The sequence below is a fragment of the Phaethon lepturus genome, unplaced genomic scaffold, assembly GCF_000687285.1.
Source record: "Phaethon lepturus isolate BGI_N335 unplaced genomic scaffold, ASM68728v1 scaffold25627, whole genome shotgun sequence".
NCBI lineage: Eukaryota > Metazoa > Chordata > Aves > Phaethontiformes > Phaethontidae > Phaethon > Phaethon lepturus.
The window spans coordinates 7,810-8,385 of NW_010552883.1; the positions used below are offsets into that span (position 1 = coordinate 7,810).

Sequence of the window (576 nt, forward strand, 5' to 3'; positions counted from 1 at the left end):
TCTGTATGAAATGCTGGTGTGTGCTGCCCACACGGCCGGGGGGAGTGGGCAGCGCAGCCAAGGGCCCAGCAGACCCCACACACGAGCTGTGGGCAGCAGCCAGTGGCACCTCCTGCTTCTGTGGCACCTGCCCAGAGCGGGAGAGGGAGAGCAAACACCGCGGCAATTGCCACGGGAGAGGCGAAACCAGGGAGACCAATACAGAATGGGGCGACACGGAGAGCTATGCAAATGCCCGGCCCATAGAGCAGCGGGGACTGAAGGCACTGGCCCCTCACAGCCCCCGGGTCATGCAGGGACACCCCACAGGCTCGGGTGGCAGCTCTTGTGCAGAGGGTTCAGGGCAGGTACTGGCACCGTAAGGTCCCGCTTCGGCCATCTGCCAGCGCTCCCTCCCCACGCGGCACAGGGCAGCCGGGTGCTGGTGCAGGCAGCTGCCTCCTGGCCCACCGGGCTGCTCACAGCAGCGGGCAGCCTCTGCGCTTCTTGTTCTTCCGGACCTGCAGGCCTGCACGGGTGGCCATCTCGAAGACCTCTCGCACGCCGTCCTTCGTCTTGGCTGAGCACTCGAGGTAG

The 576-nt window shown here is 66.3% G+C and overlaps 1 protein-coding gene across 1 annotated transcript in view; it reads right to left on the bottom strand.

The window, feature by feature from the left end:
• Window positions 1-458: 458 nt before the first annotated feature.
• The window catches only part of RHOC (ras homolog family member C), a gene marked incomplete at its 5' end in the record, with an annotated part of 506 nt that continues 388 nt past the window's right edge, over window positions 459-576 (bottom strand). The window contains one exon of the mRNA XM_010291369.1: window positions 459-576. This exon is cut by the window's right edge and continues 21 nt beyond it. Within this exon, the coding sequence (XP_010289671.1) occupies window positions 459-576 (118 nt within the window).